We start from the raw sequence: 24,283 nt of genomic DNA, 5'->3' as shown, positions 1-24,283 counted from the left end.
TGCGTTGTGTGCCACAATTTGTCATGCCTTTATTGAAGCACTTTTGAGCTCAAAAGGTGATTTCAAATAATAATAAGTGTGAAATACAAGGGTTGGGCAAAATTAAGGAAATACCACAGAAATGATTGTTTGAACATAAATGCAGATGCTGGCCAAGCCTGCAAGCGGTGCTGTCGTATTTGATCATGAATGAAACTGTTGCAAGTGTCAGTCATGGCCAGAACAGTGTTCTGTGTAGTTGTTAGTGCATTAGGTTGGAGCCAAGTGAATTCGAATGTGGGCAAATCGTTGTGCTCATGTGGTGGGTCCTTTTGTAACCAAGGTAGCTGAAGTGTGCTTCAAGAGGCACCATGTCGAAGATGTATACTGCATACAGGGAAAGTGGAGAAACAACATCTGCTAAGACACAACACAGACGGAAGTGTGTTGGGTGAGTAGCGAACTTGAATGAACCTTTGACTCCGCACTGGAGTATGCACTGTTGTGAAAGTTCTTTACAGATCAAAACTGTGCGCTGGACAGAGACTTAAACTGGGCCTTTGCCTTTCATGAGCAATACTCTTGCTGACTGTGCTATCACAGCTTCAATACTGCCAGTGAATTCCTCAGATTTTCCAAACTCAACAAGAGCACTCTCCAGCAGGACTGCAGGAAAGCTCCTGTGAAATTTCGAAAGATTGGGGGGAGGGAGGCTTATTGTTAAAATTAAAGTTGTGAGGCCAGGTAATGATTTATACCAGGAGCACTGTCTGTGAAAGCTAAGGAGCTGGTTTTGAGTCCAAGTCTTGAACACAGTTTTAATTCAGCAGTGAAGTTAATAAACCGTTCCCTGAAGAGTCAAAAAATTTAGAACTTGAAACAGCTGTAGACAGGCTGAATTAAGAGCAAGTGGCAATAAAGCTTTGATGCATGTATCAAACAACTAAACATTGCAGAGCCAACACATTATGACCACTGCCCACCACAAAGTCGAATGCCACCTGAGGGCATTGCAGATGTGTGACGCAGTAACAAAAGTATATAAGCGGAGCAGAGATAAATAAGGAATCAGTCTAGTGACAATATAGACCACAGATGGGGAAATCCATTGACACAAATGACTTTGGTAAACAGCAGATTGTTATGACTGAAGGCCAATGAATATCCATCTGAAATAGCAAAACTGCTCAACTGTTCATATGCTGCTGTTGTGAGTGAGTGAGGAAAGTAGTTGAAGAACAGTGAAACCACGAATACACAACAAGATGTTGGATGGCCACACCTCATGACAGAATGTGAAGGTCAGAGGCTTTCCCACTTTGTAAAGCAGGATAAATGACAGTTTCTGGCAAATTGACAACAGAATCAATGCTGGTGCAGTCACAAGTCTTTGGAGCACACTAATCAGTCCACATTGATAAACATCAGGCTTCACAGCAAGTGAGCCCTACATGTTCCACATGTAGCTGCAAGTGGGCACAGGATCATTGAGAATAGACAGTGGGTGAATGGAAATGTGTTGCCTGGTTGGAAGAATCATGTTTCTTGTTACAGCAGGTCAATAGTCAAGTTGGGATACGCGGTCACCCAGGCAAACTGCTGCTTGAAGCATGCATTCTGCCTTAGATGCAAGATGATGGTGGCAATATTGTACTATGGGGTACATCCACCTGGGAATCCAAAGGAAATGTAGTAATAAAGGCACCACAACATCTGTGGACAACGTGATCATTCTTACAGACCACCTGCATCCCCTCATGCTTCATGCTTTCCCCGACAGTGCTGGCCTTCCAAGCAGGATAACTATCCGTTTCACGAAGCCAGAATTGTGCTACATTGGTTTGTGGTGCATGGTAATAAAATCATGTTGATGTCTTTGCCACCAAATTTGGCTGATCCGAACCCAATGGAGTACATCTGTAACAGTATCAGATGCTCACTCCACGTGCCCATAAACCGCTAGCCCATTATTTACAGGAACTGCGTGACCTATGCATAGACATCTGGTGCAAATGCGTCTGGAAACCTACCAAGGGCTAGTTGAATCCATGCCACACAGAATCACTTTTGTATTCTGTTCAGAAGGTGGACCAACATGTTATTAAGCAGAAGGTCTAAATGTTTTGGCTCATTAGTGTATATAATACCATATTACTTTCAAGTGTTACCATAGATCTAGAAATAATTGGGTGGAAAGATTGTTGCTGAAAACAGTGAGGCCATGATGACATCGGTGTGAGATCAAGGGAATGACCTCCACAACATTGGAAAAGTGTCTAACATGTGTTCTATCTGAGTCTCAAGTCAATATGAAAATCTCACTCTTCAGAAATATTTGTGTGTTTTGTAGCTTTGTATTTTAAATAACCTTTGAATTTTTGCTGTCACATGATACGTAGATTTTCTTTTGTCTATTTGTTTGTATTTTCATTTTAAAGGTTCATTCCAGTAACGTATCTTTAAGACAGTAAGCAAAGGATTCCATTTTAAATTAAATTCTCAAAAACTGTAACTCTAAAATAAGTGAAAAATGAATTAAAATACAATCTAATTAAAGACAGAAATTTCTAAATTACTGTACTGATCTGAAAACTGTTCATGCTCACTTAACAACATACAAATTATGGCAAGTATGATATAAATGTAAGACCCAGCCGGCCGCGGTGGTCTAGCGGTTCTGGCGCTGCAGTCCGGAACCGCAGGACTGCTACGGTCGCAGGTTCGAATCCTGCCTCGGGCATGGGTGTGTGTGATGTCCTTAGGTTAATTAGGTTTAAGTAGTTCTAAGTTCTAGGGGACTTATGACCTAAGATGTTGAGTCCCATAGTGCTCAGAGCCATTTTTTTGTAAGACCTATCATCTTCTTTTTCTCCCCTGGACAAAGGACAGGCATCGGATAGCAACACTGCGTGTGGAGATCTGTGAATTATCCACATTCAGTTTGGTGTTGTATGATGATCATGTTTTACAGTTTCTACAAGATAGCTTGTGCTGTGCCCAGTTGTTCACATTTTATTTGTTGCAGTGGTACAAGATAAATGACTTCACTGAAAAATTAGGTACAGACAGTTCAAAGGTCTTCTTTTCTTCATATACAATTAGAAATTCTTTCTAAGAAACTGACGTTATAGATAAATAATGACATTACACTCATGTGATAAGTACCTGTACTCCAGATATGGTTCACCTTGACATGTCGTCTTCTGTAATTCAAACAAAGTCATGGTAACTTTCAGTGTGAGAGAGATCATCATGAAGAGTTGTGTCTCATCCTGTTTCATCTGTCAATCTAGCAACTTAAGTGCAACACTTTGGGACACCTCACTAGACCACCATATATGCAACTTTTTTTAAGTGGTAACTATTATTTACTTAATTGGTAACATACTTACAGAGCAGTTACAGCAAAAAATATGGAAAAATGTTTCTCCAACGTATAGATATAAAACATAACTAAAATGGCACTTGTTCTTAATATGTGAAATTGTCAAAAGCTAATGTATGGACAGCACTTTCAATTTGGTAACTGCCATTCAAGTTTATGATTCATCAATGCATTTCTGAACACTATAAGTGTTTTTTTTCCAATAACAAGTATATGAAATAAATCCAAAGAGAAAAGTTACCATTACAGAACTGCCCATAATATTCAGTGTTGCCTCAATTTTTAAAAAAATGTACAGCAAAGATAGAGCTGTCAGTAAAACAGAGCAGGCTTTTGCTTTAAGTACATGGTGTTTTACTCAAAAAAGAAAAACTTTTACTTCTGCTGCAAATGATATATATAATAGCTTAAATTTTTTGTTGGAAAACAAGTGCACATCATAGATAAATGCTGGGCATTACTGAAGCATAACAGTAGGTGAATGCAATTAGTAAACCACCCATAATGTGCTGGAGAGTCAATGGTCTGTTAATTCATTAACCTATATGGCTGACCTGGCAACTGACAAGCCCATTGGGTTCCCCAGTAGTCACAAGTGTGGCAGCCCATCAGGACAGACTGCCAAGCAAAATTTAGTGCAATGGATGACTAATTATGTAAAGTGTGGAAATTGTTTTGGTGGCAGTTGTGAAAGGTGTTCAGGTCTGCTTCCAACAGTAGAGAGGTTTTTTTTGCAGTCCATTGGCAGGACCTATATTGACAGTGATTAGAAATTTAAGAAAGAGGTGTAGGACATTGTCATTTTTATTTTACTGTTGAATGATCATGTAAGTTTCAGATTGGACTTGTCCTTTTAGATGTGCTTTCAACCATGAGTCTGATAATCCAAATTTGTGTCTTCCTTGCCAACAGTGAAATAGGCCACATACGATTCCTGCTGGTTTAAAGCCGGTTCTCTCTGCTTCCTTTCTTGTAAATGGGAGGTTTTCCCCCCCTTTTCAATTTGACTCCTTGCCCTCTGCTCTTTTTGGTGAGGGCAACCTTAAAAGATTCAGAAGTTCACTTGTAACTACTTCTTTCAACCTTCTGAGAATTCCTATTCTGATTTGATTGTGGTAAATGTTCTGAACACTTTCTGCTTTCAGTTATGATAGTAAAGAAATAAGGAATGAAGATTTGAATATAAATTACAAAACTCTCCATGTTACCTGTGCAATTTTTTCATAGTACAAGACACAACTTAAAAAAGAGCAAATAAATTTGTAACTTCACACATGGTACTCTTTTTGTTAATCCATCTGAGTACATTATCTAAATCTGCCTATGTTATTCTAGTTCCACTATTCCTCAGTCTTGGACCTGCACTCTTTGCAACATTATAAGAAGTCTGTTCAAAAAATTGCAGAACTTTGCCCACCTTTTACTTATTGTGCATGGTCTCCTAAATACTTTGCTCCACAATTGATACACCACTCCCAATGCCGTTCCCACTTACGGAAGATGTCTTGGTACGCCTCTAGCTGGAGGCATGAAGCACCATCTGCGAATTTTCTTTTATCTCATCTGTCGCTGCAAATCTTCATCCTTTTACTGGGGGTTTTCAACTTTTTTATTTCCAAAGTCCACATGGGCCAGATCCGGGGAGAACGGAGGATGAGGCAGCACAGTGATTTCATTTTTTGTGTTGTAGTCACACACGAACAAGGATGAACATGCAGAACTATTATCATGTTGCAGAGCCACAAATTGTCTCATCACATTTTAGGCTGTTTCCTACCCACATTTTCATGCAGGCGTCGCATCGATTAACAATTCGTCCCTGTGGCATGAAATTCATGGTGAACTAATACTTCAAAGTCAAAGAAAACTATCAAAGGACGTCCTGAACAAGGGTCATCTTTTATTTATTGCCAGCCATTTTTAAACCGTGTGAACCATTTGTAACACAGAGTATGGCTTAAGCTCTGATTACCATAGGCATCTTTCATCATTTGGTGTGTCTCTGTAAAGGTTTTCTCGAGTTTCACCCAAAATTTAATGCAGACGCATTGCTCCTCTAACTCTGCCACCTCAAAATTCGCAAACTGTGCAACACAATGTTCTACTCAATACTGCAGTGAACAATAACTAACAGACCTACAACAATGAAACTTCTGGCAGTTACACATGAGAGACAGGCGTGTGCAGCGATGCCAGTCACATTTCGCTCCAACACACCATTGGCGTGAAATTATGAATGTTACAGAATTTTTTGAACAGACCTCATACGTTGTGAAACAAAATAAATTCTTGACTCTCTCATATTTTTCCTATTACATTTTCTATTCTGTTCGTTACCAATTTATTTGATGGTCAACATATCTACTTTAAAAGAGAATAATAAAAATATGGCACATAGACCAATATTTATTCTCTTTACTTATTGTCGAAGACCTCTCCAACCTTTCATAAAAATATTTATATTTGCTCTTTTTTTTATTATTTTCTGCTCATTTACTTTAAGTGTGAAAAGAACAAGGCCAAAATTTCTATGTACCAGTATAGTTGAGATTCTGCTGGGAGAGAATGTTTTCCTGCACCATCTGACTTTGGTGTAAGTATCTGGCAAATATGTATGTACAAAAATTTTAAGTACATAAAGAACAGCTCCACCAAATGTAGCCAAATCTATTGAAGTCCAATAGAAACACAAGGTATATAAAGGAACCAAAGTTAGATTTCCTTCTTTTTTCAAGGGGGCAGGGTTTGTGACAATATTAAACACACTACTTGGATGATGCTACCTGGCTGAACATTTCAAAATAATCATATGCTGGGAAAGCTTAAAATCTAACAGAAGTGCAATACATTTTTTGAATTTTTACAGACCTTACATGCTTTCTTTGTTGGAATAAAAATAATGCATGTAGGCGCAGACAGGAGAGTGAACTGAGTTTGTATTTCGACACTGGTTATTGTTATTACTTTGTATACTTTGATTCTCAATTTGAAACAAATAATGAATAATATAAATTTATTTTATTTCTCCATATTTAAAATATTTCTCATTTGTTTATGTACACTATTTACATGCTTAGAAACACTTGTTAAGTTATACATAAGTAGGTTTCATTTCACCACCATTAAAAATCAAGGGAGACTTTGTAAATAACCTTTCAGCCCAAGTGCAGAATCTTTCTCAGTAATGCTGGTCCATGCCAATAACCCCTGGAAAAAAGTTATAACATTTTAATGTTTTATGATTTATCTTATCAGCAATTTAATTCATGTAGTAATCTTTGCACAACTTTGAAGAAATGGTGGAAAATAAACATGTTTATAAGACATATGTTCTCTATGGCAATAAAACATAGAAAAGCTTCCACTTCTCTCAATTTAAGAAATTACACTGATATTCATGAACACATTGTGCTGTAAAGCACAATTCAAAATAAAATTTTATCAAACAGCAATCCCAGCATTATTCCATGGCAACCATTTACAAATTTCACTCTTCAGGGTAAATTTCTCTAATACAATTCTGAACTGCCCAAATGCGACTTTTGTATTCCTGTATTGTATAAGTCTGCCTCATGAGAATGGCATTGGTGTCCTAGAACATGAAGGATGTTCTGCTCATTGACTTCCAAACCAGAGGTGAATCAGCATCCATATTCTCTTGCACCTCAAGATATCCCTGTCCTCCAGTCATCATTTTCAAAATAATGAACAGCTGAAGATGACTGTCACAAGCTGGATCCATTCCCAAGCAGCCGACTTCTACAGTATGACAAGTGTGTCAATTCTGGTGGTAACTCCGCCAAAAAAATAGTTCAAACACTGCTGTACCTGTTGCAAACAAAGTTTTTCATGTAACTTTTTTTTAAAAAAAAAAGGGTAAAGGCAAACATAAGTTCTGGGTGATCCTTGCAGAACCAACTATTAGGTTTAGGCATACGTTTGTAGGTTTTTTCTTTTTTTTTTTTTTTTTGGCTGATATTTCGTTTACTATGGGTTTATTTTTCTATTGTCATTTTTTATTTCTAGTTCACTATTGCTATTGAGTTACATATTGTCATTGGAGCTAGTTAGTGGAGCTGTGGGCACTAGAAAATGGAGTGTCAAGTGGAGTAATCTGAATATTTATGACCTCTTCTGTTCAAATTCAACGAGGGGTGACAGAAGCTGAGGCAGCCAAAAAAATTTGCGCCATGTACGGGTATTGTATTGTGCTGTTGGACACAGCATAGCAAGAAAATGGTTTTCTCATTTTAAGAAAGATTGTTTTGAAATTAGTGACTCCACACTCAGGGAGACCTTTGGGATTTGATGGAGATCGTTTAAACGCATTAATCCACAATGATCCACATCAGTGTACTCAAAAACTGACAAATGTGATAAACTGTGATGATTCCACCATTGTGTGACATTTGCATGCAGTGGAGAAGGTTCAAAAATCAGGTGTGTGGGTACCACATGCTCTGACCCAAAATTACAAAAATCAGTGGATGTGCATCTCAACAACACTGACCTGTATCATTACTGGTGACAAGAAATGGTGTCTGTGCTAACATAAGGAAAAGAAAGTAATGGTCGAGCGCAAAGAAAGCAGCAACACACTGTGCAAAGACCTGTGCGCATCCACAAAAGGTAATATTATGCTTCTGGAGGAACAGTGATGGTATGATGTACTACAAATTGCTTTCCCCAAAATGTAACCCTCACAGCTGAAGCCTTGCAGATGCAACCCAAGAACAACTATCAAGAAGACTGCTACTCTACAATAATGCCCACCCACATTCTATTAGACTGATAAAAAACACTGTACAGGAGTTGGGGTGAGAAGTCATTGAACATCCACCTTGTTCGCCTGCTCTTGTGCCCTCAGATTTTCCCTTTTTCCACACTATTGAACAACCTTCGAGGAACTTCCTTTCTGTACGAAAATGCACTCCGAACATGACTAGGCGAGTTCATCATCTCAAAACCCTCATGATTTCAACAGTTACGGAATCGAGAAGTTACTCCACCATTGGCAGACTGTTGTAAATATTGAAGGATCACATATTATTAATGAAGCAAGTCTCTGTTATATGTATCTGTTGTGTTTATTTACCTTGTGGAAAAACGCTACAAAGTTATACACCAACTCAATAAATACCTATTAATGTTTTCAAGTTTGGCATAAAACATAACACCTTTTATTTATTTTGATTTTTAGCCCAATATTTGAACTGTGACTAAACTACGAATGACTATACCAAGATGATATTACTGCCTTGTGCTACGTATGACAATGATTTTCTGTGCTTGTTTGTTAGCAACAATATTATCTCCTGCTACTTCCTTGAAATTATTTTTGCTGTAAAAGATTGCCATTGTCAAACATGGAATTTCTTTCATGCAATTTTCTCATAAATCTCACATTTACTACATCTCCCTTCTTAATGTACCACAAGAAAAAAAATATTACAATAGAAATAACTTCTTATATATTATCGATGTGGCTGGTGATATTCAGGGCACATACAGCCATCGAAGTTTGCTTCTCAGCAATATTCAATCCAGATGCATCAGATCATCTCATCTCATCTTCAAAAACAATCCATAACTAAAGCTGTAGTGCAATGCTGTGTAATTCCTCTATAAGGCAACTCAAACACAAGTATTGCATCCAGCCATACTGTAGCATTCCATATCACCCATATTTTCTTTTCCCCTGATGTCACCACAAAATTTTATAACTGGTGGAATAGCATTAGAGATGTAACTGTTACTCCCTTGACACAGCATTATAATCAACGTTTAATCTCCAGTTACGTTTTGACAGGGGGTCAAATCAGCCGATTCTTGCATATTTTCCTAAGTCTTCTTACTTTGATTCTGATCACAATTAATATCTTTATGTTTTACATTCAAATGAATGTAAAGAAAAGACAGTATTCATTTCAGGGCCCAGCTTCAGCTTCATTGCTATGTTTTTTCACCACAATATACAATCGCATAGACTGACATAGGTATAAAAATGAATCTTCATTTCAGAGAGTGGTGTGAACCACAGGACTGTTGCTACACTGCAAAAAAGTAACTTGCAAAGGAGCATAAAGTAGTAGTAATAATAATATAATAATAATAACAACCAAAGCACATTGAAACAGTAATTAGCTCTTATTTGATACCACAATGAAAAATAATATTACTGAATGTAAGTCTAATTTATGATGATGCTTTTTAAAATGAACAGTAGCCTAACCACATTTTAAAACGAATACATACAGTATAGAGAGATTCTACAAAAAAGTCAAACACACACGTTGAGTAAAATATTGTATTTTTTGTTTGAATTTGTTACTACTTGATGCAATGCAGTGCAGTGACTGACACACAATACTTCTCAAATAGTATCTGCACTGTTCAAAAATTCTGTTGCCTCTTTGAATCCTGAATCAAATTTCTCCTTTCTCATGCCCTTCCAAACACAATTCCCATGTGCCTATCATTTCTTTAACACACAGTAAATTACTCAGTCTCTGTCTTTGCACCAACAGTAAATATGTTTAAATAACAATATACAGCAGCTCCAGGACGGCTACAGCCCCGCATGTTCATAGAAGTATAATTGATCTAGCAGTTATAGTCCCTACCACTGTCCCAGCATTGAGGAGTGGTGTTGGGTGGAAAGATAAGAGGTGAAGAAAATGATGGGGGAGAGAAGCAGCAAGGAAAGCGGATAGTAATGTGGCACTGATGAGCATTTTGTGATGCTGGCAGGGGAATTGCTTGTGATATATGATAAAATGGAGTGGGGGGGGGAGGAAGGGGGAGAGAGGAAGAGGGAAACTGTGGGGTGTAGAGAGGAAAGTGTGATTATAGATTAATGGGTGAACATGGACAGGTGTCAAGATGTGTGGGACATAAGTTTGTGGAGATTGAGGATAGGAGGATTGCATTATCGAAGGATGTGTTGTAAGAACAGTTACCATATACTTCGGAAAAGATGGTGTTGGACGGGGCGGGTGATAAAGTAACTGTTTTATTCATCTTCTTTATATGAAGATAATGTGCTGCCATAACATGTCACAGGAATTATGAGTAAAAATTTGACTAACAGTGGTACATAAATACCATAGGTATCATTATTCCTGAAGTTTTCCTGGTGTATTGAGTATAAGATGTTGATGTCATCTGGTTGCAATCCTAAAACCTCATGAAATAAGCACAGAAATCCTCCCCCAATTTCATATGACACCTGTTTTGACCTGTATTTGTGCAGCAACAAATAGAAAATCGGCTGCTGGGCAGTTAGTAAAAAATATGCAGAAAGAAAAGGCAAAGCATCTGACTCATATGCGAGCTTTACTAAAAGTTTCAGTTCAAAGTTACAGAATATTTTCTTCTGTCACCATGATGAGAAAAGTGGGAGCAATACTTTCTGCAGATGACGTACACACACAGAGAGAGAGAGGGGGGGGGGGGGGGGGGTTTTAAGATACAAATCAGTTTCTCACCAACTGAAAAATACACTTACCTCAGCATCATGCTCCAATAAACAGGAGGCAACACATGTGCTTTCATCCAGTAGAACAACATCCTTTCTTTTCCTTGGTCAACTGGAAAGGTCTCCAATGGATTGCGATCATAATCAAATTCTGCCAGGATACATTTTCTTTGGCCAGTAACAAGAGGACATGATGTATACCCATCATACTCCGCTAATTTTGATTTATTTCCTTCCATAACTTGTTTCAAGTTTTTATACAACACTCCTGTCTGTGCAGCTGCAAGTAGGAAAACACACTAACTGATTCTGAAATGACAAAGTGATGTGTGTTTGCAGCAGAATTAACTTGATCCCACCATCACCCATTATTCCCAACTATATTTAAGAATAAGGTGTGAGAAACATGATTTCCAAATTTCCATCCATAAATTCTTGAACTGTATTATTAAAGATCATAACACACTAAATTTTGATAGTTTTTTACCCTAAATGCAGTCTATTTCATATAACATCTCAGTACTCTTTCTCAATATTTTACTATAACTGTTTATAACAAACAGCACACATGCCTCATGACTCCCCCAAAAATATTAACACAGTGTGCCACACCAGGACCTGAACCCCAAACCTTTTCATGATAAAAATTCAGGAAGATACTGTTCACAAAAGACAAGGATCTCGAATCGGATCTCAGTCTGGCACACAGTTTTAATTTGTCAGGTAGTTACAAAACAGCACACACTCCCCTGCAGACTAAGATATTCATTCTGGAAACACACCTCTTAAACGTAGTTTTCTAAAGTAGCAGTCAGTTGAGTTTGTATTCAGATGATTACATTTTTGTCTAATTGTGAATACTGAAGTGCATTTGCTTTATATAAATGTCAGTTTTCAGTGTGTCGTCCTGGATTTCTGAGCAATGTACAAAAGGTAGCACTAATCAATGTCTAATGTTATCATCTTATGGCTAACACTATCAGCTTAAGGAACCTTTAAGAGTACTGTTGGCACTGCCCATTACATATGGTGACTGTTGCCTTAAGACACATGCCAGGAATAGTACGGGTCGACAGAAGCATCCGATCTCACGCGTCGGCTTTGACCCGTGACGTAAGGGTGTTGTGTGTGACGTCATGATGGCGCAGAGTTTGGTTTGTGAGTGTGGTGTGTTTGTAGATGTCGTCGTGTTGTGGTTTGTTGTGCTCTCTGGTGGTATGTTCTGGATTTTCGTTTGGTGTGATGTAATGGGCTCAGTTTGCTTTTGCTCATTATCCAGAATTTTTCGAGTGTCTGCTGTGTTTGTAGTGGAATTCATTTCAGTGAGTTAAAGATTTTTTGTGAAGGTTAATTTAGTGTTGTTCGCTGTACATCGTGTGGTAATTTTAGTAAAATTAATCGGTTGTTGTTTTTGTTCAGGAATGGATATGATGGATAAAATTAACAGTTCGCAGGTCAAGGGAAGTGTTCGATTACAATGTGTGGCTGTGTATGTTGATATTGGTAGCAGGAGATGTTTTTGAGCTATATAGGCCAAGGGAAGTGTTTGATCCTAATTTATGGGATCGGGAGCTGCTGTTTAGCTATATAGGTCAAGGGAAGTGTCCTATTCCAGAAAATATTGTGTTTAGTGGTATTTGGGGAGACTTGGGATGTCGTTTTTTTTTTTTTTTTTTTGTCGTTTTGTGTGTTTTTGTATGGGGGTGGGTGTCTGAATTTGTTTATATTTAGTTTGCCCCCACCCAAAAACACCCCATTTCCCACACTTGTCCTGGTAGTGTCATTAGGCTTTCTGTGGAAAGTGTGTTTGTTTTTCGATGTATTTTCGTCCTCATAATGTGTACGTACCGACTTTATATGCGCCATATTGGAATTGTGGTTTATGGTCGTTTCCGCCATTTTTGTGACATCATGGGTCAAAGCAGACGGGTGGGATTGGATGCTTCCGTATTAAAATAATTGAAACACAGCTATAGCACACTTTACTACAGCAGAGAGAAACTTATTCAGTAATATTTGCAGTCTATTTTTGACGTTTGCGTCTGACAGACAAGAAAACATAATAGGAGCAGCGACTGACAGGCGCAAACGTCAAAAATAGACTTTTAAATTGACATGATTATATTGTTATGTATCAACATGTAAAAGCTCCAGCATGTTTTATGGCTCATAAGAACTAGATGCAACACTTGAAACTGAGAGTAAGTTGAAACAAGCTTGTAGTGTAAATAATTGAAGTGAAAGAAAAATAACATTGTAGCGGCTAAACTGAACTACAAATATTCCTGAATAATGTCATAATTTTTACGTCATACAAGCTGCTGGATCAATGGAGAAAAAAAGCGAATTATTAAGAGAATAAGCAGCAGTTAAAGAGGTATTTATCACAGTATTAATTAATGAAGAATTCTAAAATTTTTTACAACTATGTTTCAGGACTATAAGTTCTGAGTAACTGCCCAGTAAACTTGCACTACTGACCATTAATTTCTTAAAAAGGTTCCTGCATCTTACTAGGCCTACTGTAAATGCTTCAACACAAAAAAGAAAACATCAATACCAAGTACCAAAAGCAGGAATAGTGGATAAAAACAGTGAAATGAAAACAAAACTCACTTTTTATTTCTTAAGCACACAAGAAAAATTTTCTTTTAACTGTTATAAAGCTTTAAACCGTTTACTGAATTTGTCTTTAACAATATCAAGTCTTTTATTACTGATGGTGTGTTTCCATTCTTTCATATACTTGTAAATCAATAGAGGTACACATTGTCTTAAAAGATACTGTTCAGAAAAATGGGCCTTGCAAAATGTTATTTCCTCTGGAAACTTAAACAGTGAATAGAATGTATTCTCCAATTGTTGCTGGTGTCCACATTTATCTAATAATGCATACAACTGACTATGAACATTTGCTACAAAGGACAGTAAGCTGTCATACAATAATTTTGGGTTTAAAGCATCATATTCTTTGAAACTTGTAAATAAATTATGCTCTGTGGGTGTTGGTGAGAACAGAGTTGTTTTACAGTCACTGCAGTTGGTTTCCAAGGTGTTACACCAATCTTTCGTAGAATGTAACCAGCTACATATGCTAGTGCTTGTCTGTCATTTCTTACATCAGCCCCACCACTAACAGCAGCAGCTTCATTATCAGCAAGGGCACAATATAAAGCACTTTGATCTATAATTGAATGGTCTGTTGTGGAGTCAAGAAAGTTTTCATCACTAGCTGCCTTAAATTGGTTAATGGTATGCATCTATCATCCTCACAATTACCTAGTGACTTTGTAGGTAAGGACATGTTATTGACTATAACTGTTTTCAATGCTGCTTTGAACTGAAAGCAAGTTGGGTTGGTGTTTCCAACACTATGCTGCCTCACACAACAAAATACATTCTTCACTGGGTCTTGATTGAAAGCCCTCATGCTTAAAAAATTAAAGCCATCTTTTTTTAAATCTGTTCCAAATGAACATCAGTGATCTTATTGTAGTTTGCCATCAACTTATGAAACTGAACATATTTGTCTTCTCTCTCCCCGTGCCTAGCTCCAACACTTTCCAATTTTCCGTTTCCCTTAACAGACTGTACCACATTTCAATATGTGGGGACTCTGCAGAGAGGACACACTTGTAAGACTTGCCATCTTGTGGATAACAATAGGAACTGTTCAGTGAATCAAATAAACAATCAATCCATCTTGTCAACAAATTCTGCAGTGTATATTGCCTCAGCAGGTAAAATATTAAATGCCACATAAGTTTCAGTAACTGCAGCAACTGTATGACTAAACTGGGCTGCAGATACCTTGACTTTCATTTTAGTAAAAGAATCCTTTAATTCAAAATGATTCCTATGTAGTTTTGGCAATGTCTTAAACATCTTCTGCTGATCCAGAAGAAAAGCCCTGAGAATATATTCAAAACTGGCCTCTTTTTTAAGCCCAAACTGTATTTTATTTCCTAGCAGAGCATTTCTAATAGATGTGGGACATCATAAATGACTGCAATAGGTTCATCTCTGACTACAAAATGAAATGAACTGGACTCAGTAGATTTCTCACAGCAGAGTTTATTCAGTGCTCTCTGGTTGATTGCACCCTGCTCACAAACTGTACAAACTACCTTTAGCCCTATTTCTTGCAATTGCCTTATGACATAGGTAATAAGACTTTTTAAAGTGATACTTGAAACTGAGTTGTGAGTGAAATAATAAGCGGGTTGACAGAAGTGTCCGATCCCACCCGTCGTCTTTGACCCGTGACGTAAGGGTGTTGTGGTGTGTGACGTCATGACAGCGCAGAGTTTGGTTTGTGAGTGTGGCGTGTTTGTAGATGTCGTCCTCTTGTGGTGTAATGGGCTCAGTTTGGTGTTGCTCATCATACAGAATTGTTCAAGTGTTGGCTGTGTGTGTAGTGGAATTCGTTTCAGTGAGTTAACGATTTAGTGGTTTTGTGTGGAGGTTAATTTAGTGTTGTTCACTGTAGGTCGTGTGGTAATTTGAGTAAATTAATCGGTTGTTTTTGTTCATGAATGCATATGAAGGATAAAATTAATAGCGTGCGTCTGCGAGCAATTATGAGAAATACCGGGTTGAAGCTGATAAAGTTTTTACAGCTGTTTGGGAAGTGTTCGATCCCAATTTATGGGATCGGGAGTTGCTGTTGAGCTATATAGGTAAGGGGAAGTTTTCGATCCCAATTTATGGGATCAGGAGCTGCTGTTGAGCTATATAGGTCAGGGGAAGTTTTCGATCCTAATTTATGGGATCAGGAGCTGCTGTTGAGCTATATAGGTCAAGGGAAGTGTCCGATTCCAGATGATATTGTGTTTAGTGGAATTTGCGGTGTTTTGTGTCGTTTTGCGTGGGGGTGGGTGTCTAAATTTGTTTATATTTAGTATGTCCCCACCCAAAAACCCCCAATTTCCCGCGCTTGCCCCGTTAGTGTCATTAGGCTTTTTGTGAAACGTGTGTGTGTTTGTTTTTCGATGTGTTTTCGTGTTTATAATGTGTACGTAACGACTTTATATGTGCCATATTGGAATCGTGGTTTATGGTCGTTTCCGCCATATTTGTGATGTCATGGGTCAAAGCAGTCGGGTGGGATCGGACGCTTCTGTATTTCCGATAGTACTCATTAGTGAAATGTGTTTAGAAAGTAAGAACCACTTGAAACTGATTTCTCTCAAAAAAAAATGTGAAACACTTCAAACCTCATAACTGAAGCTATTCTTAAACATGGTAAAGCCCTCTCATTGAATAATAGAAAAACTGTAGAATAGAAAAAGCAGTATTAAATAGATCATAAAAACTAAGAACGATAAAGAGAACTCCACACAACATTAGATGACATTAAAGAAAAACTGCAAGACACACAAACCAGACTACAAAGATCAATACAAGGGCTACAGAAAGATTGATCTCAGATGAAGAAAGGAAGAAAATATCTAAAAGAATAAAGAAATATTGGACAAACAGAAGGACAAAATACCCTTTAGATAAGAAATTATAATAATCAATGTATAACTGAATACAAAAACTTGTGTGAATCTTTGTATAACTGACTGGAGTGGTCCAGTGCGCGCCATAAAATTGATAATGATGATAATAATAATAATAATAAACAACAATAATAAAGCTCACTCGTTTCCTGCCAATATACATTCCATACAAAGGAGTAGTATAGCCTGATTAAAATTACTTGACAAGTCAGATGTTGGGAGTGTCTTCCTCCAATCGGAGCGCTCGGCGTCATGCCCGAGCTGTTCGCCGTTGCCAAATCGCCACAACAAACGGTTAATTCTTTTCCAATTGCTTGTCTGCCGTTTATTCTTGTTGTGTCTGGATCCCGAATCCTGGGTCCAGCCTTTTATTTCGCATTCATCACACATGATTAATACACACAAAACTATTGCAACTAAATGACGCACATTTCGTACTCTCTACTAGCCAAACACAACCGGATTCTTCCCCACAAGACTCGATTGGGCTTCACATATTGAATTACCATCATCACAGAGATCGGCTTACTGTAGGCGAACTTAATACGACATGGCGTGAAACCAGGCAGAAAAATCATCGTTGCAACTGGTTCTATTGATGAAAAAATATGACGATGTAATATACATGGTCTTCTGCAGCGCTGTGGTAAAGTTGGTGTTGGAGACGCAGCAGGTTCTGGGTTCGAATGCCATCGGGTAATAATATATTTTTTTACATTTTAAAAATCTGTATCAATATTACTATTATTTTCAATTGATAGGTTCCAACGTATTTTTTTTATTTTTACTCTTTTGTCGTATCATTCTCATAATCGTAATGACTTTCACTTGCTCTTATTTTTCTTCTTATCATTCTTTTTTTCGTTTGGAATCTGCCTGCGTCGCCTACACACGGTGAGTGAGTTCCAACCAGGACTGATCATCTGTCGGTATCGCGTCAACTCGGGTAGCAAAAGCGAGATGTTACTGTTCGTTTTTAGCGCTGAAACTGAATTTTTTGTGTCCCGAGTTTGCACGTACAGGACAACTTTAATCGCCGTCAGCAAAGCGAGCGTAATTAATAGTTCTGTCGCAGGTTGCTGACCGCCGTTTTCTCGGATACATTGCACATCACAAGGCTGTGGTTAGGTTCGGGCACGAGTGTAAATTCAAGGCTACAAAACGCTTCATCTGCCGCATTTCAGTCATTAGTCGTTTCAAATCATATGTGGACAGAACACGTCGCGTTCCCGCCATATCTGATGGCACCAGCATCCAACAGCCCTCTGTGTTACATGAACAGCATTTCTGCACTTGTGAACTGATCCGTCGCGTTTACGAGTCGCCTTTGACTGAAAGGTAGCCAATGTAGCAGCACCAAGTGACAGACGTCAACTATAAAGCAATTTTAAAGTAGTAGTAGTAGTAGTAGTATTCAGTCCAAAGACAGGTTTGATGCACCCCTTCATGTTAATCTATCCTATACACACTTAACCTACATCCATTTGAAACTGCTTACCTTAGCGTTGGTTTCACCCAGCAAATTTTACCCTCCTCACTTCATTCCGTTACCTAATTTAAAATTCCTTGATACCTCAGGGTATGTCCTATCAACGTGTAAAACGTTAAAGGCGGATTCACACTTGTAGGAACGTCACCGTCACATTTTTGAGCGTCCACTGTCACAGGAATTCCCGAGTATTCACACTGCACGGCACTTCAACGTCGAATTAACGTCGTGACATTACGTTACAGCTGGTACATAAAATACACACCAGAGGCGCTATTTCAAAAGTCGTGACTGTGAAGGAGAGTTCCACCACATAAGACTGTGGTTCCACTCTCTTTAAAAAGAGCTGAGAGGAGGACTCATCATTCTATAAATGAATACCTGCCGGCAAAAACGTTGTAACCCTCACTTTTCTAAGAAACTGGTTTGTCACGTATAAACGTTGTATGTGCCACGAGTAAGGTGTGTGTGAAGTTATGTTGGCAAACATGTAAATTACGCGCCATTTTTCGTTTGTTTCCTATTCGTCGCGAGGCGCTAGGGTGCAGAAACATTGTAAACATGGAGCAGGAACGTTGTATGACGTTAAGTCAGAGCATGTGTGAAGATATACACAGGGGCCGGAAACGGAAAATTAAGTATAGTGAATGGAAGAGGAATGCGAAGAAACACGAACGGAATTCGGGGCAACCATATTTGGCCCACAATAGCAAACCAGTACCTGGGAAAATCCCTGCCGAACAGGTGGGTGCATAAACGTTGTATGCCAATCTAACACAACATTTCTGTGAAATGTGAGATTCCATACGTCACTCGCAAACATTATATTGTAATGCGCTGTCATAGCCTTTACCTTTGACATTAATGTGGTTAACTATACTTATCATTACATCGTGCTCTCTTTATAGATTGCTACCTGCAAATGTAGATACCATTGTAAAACACGAAAAATGGAGGACAACAGACAGCTGTTTCAGGAATTCTATGCTTTAGACTATAATGCACAAACCAGACATTTGGCTTCGTCGCGCATTGAAACAGTAGACATCAAACGTAGGGAGACTGAGGAGACCATTTCGCGCAGACACTGTACATTCACGTAATTTTTAAGAAGAGGAGCAGAAAAAATTCAGGTATGTCAAAAAACCTTGTGCATGGTATACAGCATTACAGCCATACGTGTACAAATGCTCCAAGGGAAGATGAAATGTGGCGTGCCGTTGGAAGACAGAACTGGTAAGCATGTGAATCGTCCAAATAAGCTGCAGGACAGCTTGAAGGACGTGATGAGAAGCCACCAAAACAAGAAAGCCACTACTCAAGACATAAGAATGAAAAGCTCTGCCTGAGATCAGATTGGAATATTTCTAAACTTTGCCGACTCTTTAAAGACGATAGTCCGACAGTACAGTGCAGTGAAAGAGCTTACAGAGATATTTTCAGGGGACAATATAATTTTCGCTTTGGAGTACCACGTTCGGATTCATGTGGGTATTGTGACAGACTGTTCTTGCAGCTTTTAACAGTAAAAATGAAACAGAGAGAAAGAAAATCGACGAAGAAAAAGCAAACTGCACCATTTACATGCGGAAGCAGTGTATTCAGTGCTGGAGAAGGATACAGCAAAAAAGCTAAAGCAAACGAAACCTATTTTGTGATATGCACAGACAACAGGTGCCATATTGTCCTACCCTTGCCCATTCTGCGGTTTTCTATCAACGTCAGCTGTCAACCTACAATCAGGCAATACATAACGTTGGTAACAAGAAGGTGTTGATGTATGTATGGCCTGAAACTGTTGCTAAGCGGGGATCAGCGGAAATTACTTCCTGCCTTCTGAAGTACGTAACAGCTACATTTTCAGTACTAAACCCGTGTGAAAAATGGTTCAAATGGCTCTGAGCACTATGGGACTCAACTGCTGAGGTCATTAGTCCCCTAGAACTTAGAACTAGTTAAACCTAAGTAACCTAAGGACATCACAAACATCCATGCCCGAGGCAGGATTCGAACCTGCGACCGTAGCGGTCTTGCGGTTTCAGACTGCAGCGCCTTTAACCGCACGGCCACTTCAGCCGGCAAACCCGTGTAAAGAAAGAACTTTAGTGGTGTGGTCAGATCGATGTACAGGACACAATAGTAATTGGAAAACTACTGTTTTGTATCAATATCTTCTGAACATGGAATATTTCACCTCTGTGGAGCAAAAGTTTATCACAGAACACAGCTTTTTGCCTCGTGACAGGGATTTCGCATTAATTGAGAGAAATAAGAACTACTCTGCGTATGAACCATTTGAATGGGTTCAGGTAATAGCTGCTGCACAACCAAATAACTCGTTTCTGGTTTGTTACATGGAGCAGGACGATTTTATTGATTTAAGTGGTATTGAAAAGCACGTCCGCAAAGATCCAAAATGCAAAATAACGGATTATGTTTAGATGAAAATATCTTCAGACTCCCCAACAGTACTTCAGTGCCGCAAGAGCCATAACTACTTGCAGCCTTCGTACTCAGCAAACTTAGCAAAACGCTCCAGGGGTAAAAATAGTATTACAGTTCCGCCGGTGGTGTTTACCTTGAATGGCCTACCTAGACTTTATGGTGAGCCATTGCCTGTGTCTGCAGAAAAGAAAGCTAATCTGCTAGACATGTGTAGATTTATTGCTGAAAAATACCGTGACTTTTATGAGAACCTAAAGTAAATAACCGTGTCATGGTCGGTCACGCAAAACGTACGTTTGCAACAATACGTCTTGTGTGCCGTGAATAATCGTGTTACACGGTGGGAACTATTAATAACGTTTCGTTTAAACTGCGTGTACAGTATCGATTCTGTTTCGTTATATTCTTGTGAAATGAAAATGTGAACGATTACCACTGCAAACCCTTCTTTTGTAACAATATTTCCACCTTCATTCAAACACCTAAAAGTTCCGACATTGTTTAATGCAAATTGTATTAACGCCTATTCTGAATATAACCAATAAACAGTATTAGAGGTTAAATAATATCTGTGGTATAAACGTTGTGTAACCCACAAAAGTGTGCTACTCTCGTTAGAGTTACGTTTTTGCATGGAGGGCGAACGAAAATCTGTAATATCTTGCTTTTCAGGTCACGTACTGCCACAACTTTTACACATTAATCAGTAATGAACTCATTTCAAGTGATTATGAATGCTAGTTCTGCCGTTCGTAAACCTGTTGCATAGGTACTGGTTTTTCGCGTCTCCTGTACAATTTGTATTTTGAGGGTTACAACGTTTTTGCCGGCAGGTATTCAAATATTTCAGAATGTCTTAACAACTACCTGTTAAGCAAGACTCAAATAAAAATTACGGAGAAAAGTTCAAGATTACGGCGTCCAATATCACCACGTCAGAAACTGATCGTTTGCCTAAGGTATGTCTACATGGACCGTTTTGCTGAACTAAACAAACCAAATATGGAGGTGCTACTTAACGGCAGCAACATGGAAATATCACGTGACTCCGTTAATAGCCCGTCCAAACATTCTTCCCGAGAAACCCTGACGTGTGTCGATAACGTTCTGTTGACGGCGTGTGTGAATGCCACCATTTGATGAAGTTGAACTGAAGAAGCTAATCTTTTGTCGTGACGGTGACGTTCCGTCAACTGTTAATCCACCTTAATACAGATGTACGCATTTAATTTTATTATATTTCGATTTTCTTGTAAACCTAAAAGACATTTGTATGTGTAAAGAATGTTTATTGATACGTGTAAATAATAATGTAAATAACTGCAATTTATACTGGGTTAATGCTGGTTAGGGAAATGTTACGGATATGTATCAAAGAGTAAAAACGCGCTGTTCTAGGAGCGTGTCTGGATGCGAGTGGAGTGACGTCGGAACGCGCGCGATGCACAAGCACTCAGCCGCGGGCTCCGGAATAATCCAATGAGCGAGTTATGTGCGAAGTCAGTGTGAGCAGAAGTTGTACTTAGCAGCGCGATAGCAATTGACAAGCGTGGACAGATGAAAATGCAGCTCCATTCACATGAAGATCCTGCTCCGCAAATGGTCACTCCTAAGTAAATCTGCGTTCGCAAATTTTGTATGCAGCATTGTCGACGACGGCTACGATTTCATTTCTTCAACAACGAACAACCGTAAGACTGTTCCACTTAGTTCAAGTTTTTTTAGAACTACAATGATATTATCCAGAAATATTGGTGAACTTTTAGTTTTAATAATAATTACTGCAGAAGAAATTTTAACCTAATAATTACCCCAAATCATTGTTACCAAGTAAGTCCCATGTCCATTCCCATTATTGAAACAGTGTCTCGTTTGTTTGAACGGAAAGAAATGTATAAGAAATTAATTTCAGTGCCACCGTTTCTATATTTTTTAATAATTTTGAAAACAAAAGTAAAAGTATTTTTAATGCGCATCAAAACTTCACTGTTGAGATGGATGCATATTGTTTAAATAGAAAGTTATTCTTGCAGATTCAATTATCCGAAAGTAAATTACTTCCTGGCACTTAAAACTAAAGATTTTAACTAAAATAAAATAATTATTCATACTTGTTAATTTTACTTGAACCTGTAATGCTGTTTTGCGTGTTGGCCTGCTTCGTATTTCGGCGTTCCAGTTGTGCTGACATTCGGGGGTAGTTCTTTTATTTGAATGACTCTAAAATAAAGTTTTCTTTCGAGTTTCATTGCCAATTCCAAGCTAGCAAAAGTGAGTAAACGCTACTGTGAGGTTACGTAACTATTTAGCATAGTGCGATTTATTTATTCCTAATTAATTTCATTGTGTTTAATAACGAGTGTGGCAACAACTGAAATTCTTTTTCATTATTTCGTGGCTTTTCTGCAAACGGTATGTAGCCTTCTGTTGCCGTACGTATTCAAATTATTCCTTATCATTGCTGTTCGCAATTTTAATTACTTAGTGCTGAATTGGACTGACGACTTTATCATCATTTATTCCAAAAGTATTGGTAAAGTTTATTGTTTTATATCCCGAGTCTCGTGGTACCCCTTTTCGTTTGAACAAATACTTGAATGACTGCACAATTTTTGATAACTGAACTAATTTAACTGAAATTAGAATAGGCTGAATAAGTTGTCCTCAGAGATAACATCTTGTAAATCTCTCCCTCACTAATGTGTGTACATTTTCCTTCCGATAGTCTTGCCAAATTTTTACTCACGCGAACATGGTCAGGCATATTTTCACGAAAGCTGGTTATGTAAAGGGGATCATTACAAACTGTTACTTTCTTTTAGTCAAAGAGTGCCATAAATTCCTTTTTCCTCAGTTTGAGTCAATATCTCATCATTTGTCATTCGATTTACCGATCTAATAATCTGCATTCTTCTACTGCATCCCATTTTAAAACCTTTTATTTTCTTCTTGTTTGCACTGCTTGATGTCCATGTTTCATTTCCACACAAAGCTACACTCCAGATGTACCTCTAGAAAATATTTCCCAACCCTTAAATTTATATTAGACGTTAACAAAGTCCTATTTTTCAGAAATACCTTTAGTGCAATTACATTTTATAGCCTCTCTACTTCAGTTATTATGCTGCCCAAATCGCTAAACTCACATACTACTTTTAGTGTGTCAGTTCCTAATCTTACACCCTATGCATTACCTGATTTGATTAGACCATATTCCATTGCCTCCGTTTACTTTTGTTAATGTTCATCTGAAAATCTCTTTTCAGGACACTATCCAATCCGTTCCACTGCTCTTCGAAGCCATTTGCTGTGTCTATCAGAACTACAATGTCAGTGACAGACCTTTAAGTTTTTATTTCTTCTCCCTGAACTTTGATTCTCTTTCAAAATTTCTTATTGGTTTCCTTCAGCTTGCTCAATATACAGATTGAATAACATGGGGGAAAATCTATAACCCCATCTCACTCTTTTCTGAACTACACCTTCCCTTTTATGCCCTTTGACTCTTACAATTGCAGTTTGGTTTCAGTACAAGTTGTAAATGACCCTTTGTTATCCATATTTTATCCCTGCTACTTTCAAGATTTGCAGGCTAGTCAACATTCTTAAAGGCTTTCACTAAATGTATAAATGCTGCAAATGTAGTTTGTCTTTCTTCAGCCTGTCTTCTAAGGTAAGTTGTAGGGTCAACATTGCTTCACAACCAAAACTTATCTTCCTCAAGGTCAGCTCCTGCCAGAGTTTGCAATATTCTGTAAATAATTTGTGTCAATATTTTGTAGCCATGATTTATTAAATTAATGGTTCAGTAGCATTCTCAACTGTTATCACCTGCCTTCTTCGGACTGGTATAATTACATTGTTCATGAAATCTGGGGGTGTTTTGCTTGTCTCCTTTATTTTGCACACCAGGTCGAATAATTTTGACATGGCTCTCAAGGATCTCAGTAATTCTGAGGGAACATCATATACTCCAGTGGCCTTGTTTCCACTATGGTCTTTCA

The 24,283-nt window shown here is 38.2% G+C and overlaps 1 protein-coding gene across 1 annotated transcript in view; it reads right to left on the bottom strand.

Moving 5' to 3' along the window:
- Positions 1-6,363: 6,363 nt before the first annotated feature.
- Positions 6,364-24,283, bottom strand: part of LOC126248582 (sulfide:quinone oxidoreductase, mitochondrial) — an 87,223-nt gene continuing 69,303 nt past the window's right edge. The window contains exons 7-8 of the mRNA XM_049949689.1: positions 10,872-11,121; positions 6,364-6,571 (exon numbers count right to left, since the gene is read on the bottom strand). Of these exons, the coding sequence (XP_049805646.1) occupies positions 6,520-6,571; positions 10,872-11,121 (302 nt within the window). The 3' untranslated portion in view covers positions 6,364-6,519. The remainder of the gene's footprint in view (positions 6,572-10,871; positions 11,122-24,283) is intronic.

Source organism: Schistocerca nitens, chromosome 3 (genome assembly GCF_023898315.1).
Source record: "Schistocerca nitens isolate TAMUIC-IGC-003100 chromosome 3, iqSchNite1.1, whole genome shotgun sequence".
Classification (NCBI taxonomy): domain Eukaryota; kingdom Metazoa; phylum Arthropoda; class Insecta; order Orthoptera; family Acrididae; genus Schistocerca; species Schistocerca nitens.
The sequence above is the reverse complement of the archived record's forward strand: the minus strand, read 5'-3'. Positions and strand labels throughout refer to the sequence as shown.